Source organism: Dysidea avara, chromosome 8 (assembly GCF_963678975.1).
Source record: "Dysidea avara chromosome 8, odDysAvar1.4, whole genome shotgun sequence".
NCBI classification, from domain to species: domain Eukaryota; kingdom Metazoa; phylum Porifera; class Demospongiae; order Dictyoceratida; family Dysideidae; genus Dysidea; species Dysidea avara.
This window is the reverse complement of record NC_089279.1, coordinates 35420875-35423323: the sequence shown is the minus strand read 5'-3', so window position 1 is coordinate 35423323 and position 2449 is coordinate 35420875. Positions and strand designations below refer to the sequence as shown.

Sequence of the window (2449 nt, the reverse complement as noted above, 5' to 3'; positions counted from 1 at the left end):
TTGTGATGAAGACTGGTGACAAGATTGTAAAGCTAATTTCAAATTGTAATCATCAGGCCATCTGTCCATGAAAAGGTATTCCCCAATGCAATGAGTTTTTTTATCAAGTGATATGTATCTGCCTAATACAGACACCTGGTCAATTTTTTTAATGGTAGTTGAATTAGAACTGTAACAACTTGATTGCATTTATGTGTCTAATAATAGTGTAGTACAATGTACACAAGTGTAGCGCTAATATCAAACACATCAGGATATAATTGTCAACAATGGGGAAGCCACAAATGTTCAAGTCAAAACATACAAGTGTTCAAAACAATTCAATACAATTAGCCACCACAGTTGCTGCTCAATTTGGAGGAGGCTCATAGCACTTGAAAAACTTCTTGTGTATCAGTGACTTTTCCTAAAATAATATAACAAGATGTTTAGTATCACTGTAGAATTCTTCAGCATCTTTACCTGCTTCTCCTTGTCATTTCCTTCAACACAACGTGCCCATTTGTACAGACAGGACCTGTCTCGCCAGTCAGAGCAGAGCATATCATTACAACCTGCTGGCATTATCCTTTTACGCTTGGCAAAGTAGCATGCTTTACAGGAGGTGATGACACATGCATCATCTGTATCATCAGCAGGCCTAGCAAGGTATTCATTGTGCACAGCATCATTTATTAGTGATTGTTCTATATTACTCACCGGCTACAGGCTTTGTTGAAGAGCTTGCGTTTAGGAGATAAACAGTACTCCATGTTACAAATAGGTGGACATCCTGACAGTAATAACATTTAAAATACATGACTGCATGTGCAAGGCACAGGTATAAACAGCCTATAGTGGGTATTCTAGTAGAGACCATACTATGTAATAATGTTTGTTATTGAATCAAATGTGTAGGATTTAAATGTACAGGTTGCAATAAAAAATACTTTCAATGTAGCCCCAGTTGACATCAAACTCATGTTCCCATTCATCAACTGGTTTTGGTGCACTTTCTTTGGGAGGGTTTGTGCCTGTGTGGAAACAGTGAATCAAAGCACATCACACACTACTAACAGTCTGGAAGTTCAGGACATCTAGTGCAAATGTCCATTGGTGTCTCATATGGACGGGAGCCTGTAGGAAATCTACATTGAGAAAGATTCAAGTTTAAATGTTGCTTACATGCAAAAAAAAAGATTCTTACCTTTTGTCATATAAGCAGACAAACACCATGGGGTGTAGTTGCATTGTGTTCTCAGAGTTACCCATACAGTCTTGTATTGCACACCCAACAGTTGTAGCTTCAGCAGTCAACAACTACAGTATATTGTGTAGTGTAGCTATTATGATCATCGTAACACTACCTGTTTGATCCTCTTGCATTTCCCAAAATCACAAGTGTCACAGTAATAATTGTAGTGTATAGTTTGTCCTTCCCACTGACTGATCAAGTTGGGTATGCTATAAGATGGTCCCTCCCCAATTGCTATATTAGCACCAAATCCATCAATGCCCCACAACTCCTCATCTCTAAACATCGGGTTGATGCTGCTACACTGACTAGCATACAACTGAGCTGCTATAGCTAATTCATCACTCCATTCCTATATGAGAACTGTTTGACTACACTGACAATAGACTACAACTATTATACTCACCAGGTCTGGCATAGTTGTAGCAGGAGGCTGCACATTCTGTCTTATCTTGTTGTGAAGTGAGACAATTGTAGACTTCTCTTCTATAGAGAATTCTGCTGCAGTTGAAATTGTCACCACCAGCAACGCCAACAACAATGACCTCATCTTCTCTTAGCCACCAACTGTTTACAAGGATAGTCCCCATCTGTAATATATGATAGTTATTGCACATGTACAGCTTCATGGTGTAAGGACTGGTTAGGAGGGTCTAGCTACAATCCCTACAACTGTTATGGTCCATGCACATATAACACAATCAACCATATGTGGTAACCTCAGAAGACAACTGTTAAGAGTGTTTAATTGTGGTAAAGCTAGGTGGTCAGTGGCTATAGTATGAGGGTACAGAGCAAAGTATCACACACAGCGCTGCATACAGATGAATAGATGCCAAGACTTGCTAAACTGTATTACATTATGAGTTTCACAGCACATATAATATAGTCAATCTTGCTCAGTCCAGAGAGACATGACAGTGCAGATGTGCGATGATACTTTTATGGAAATACAAGCATGGATGGCTTATTATGTAGAATGCAAACCTATATCCTTAGATGTGTACTTTACTGCATGAGAAAATCAATGCATAGCTACATAATATTATTACTGCACAGGCTGCCTAGTAGTCTGTGGTTTCAGTCATAGTGTTAACAGAGGCCAATATGACTAAAGATGACTAATTGTATAATGGTTAGTTGAAACTTTATCGCATTATACAGATTACATAATTATGTAATATTTAATATTGATGACATAAGTTTATAATAACA

At 38.2% G+C, this 2449-nt stretch overlaps 1 protein-coding gene across 1 annotated transcript; it reads right to left on the bottom strand.

The window, feature by feature from the left end:
• Positions 1 to 249: 249 nt before the first annotated feature.
• Positions 250 to 1806, bottom strand: LOC136265038 (glioma pathogenesis-related protein 1-like). Its single transcript, XM_066059800.1, has 8 exons — positions 1641 to 1806; positions 1347 to 1586; positions 1187 to 1299; positions 1057 to 1127; positions 930 to 1013; positions 700 to 772; positions 463 to 640; positions 250 to 406 (listed from the first exon to the last, which is right to left on the bottom strand). The coding sequence occupies exons 1-8, from the start codon at positions 1782 to 1784 to the stop codon at positions 350 to 352; spliced, it is 960 nt and encodes a 319-aa protein (XP_065915872.1). The 5' UTR covers positions 1785 to 1806; the 3' UTR covers positions 250 to 349.
• Between the last annotated feature and the right edge of the window lie 643 nt (positions 1807 to 2449).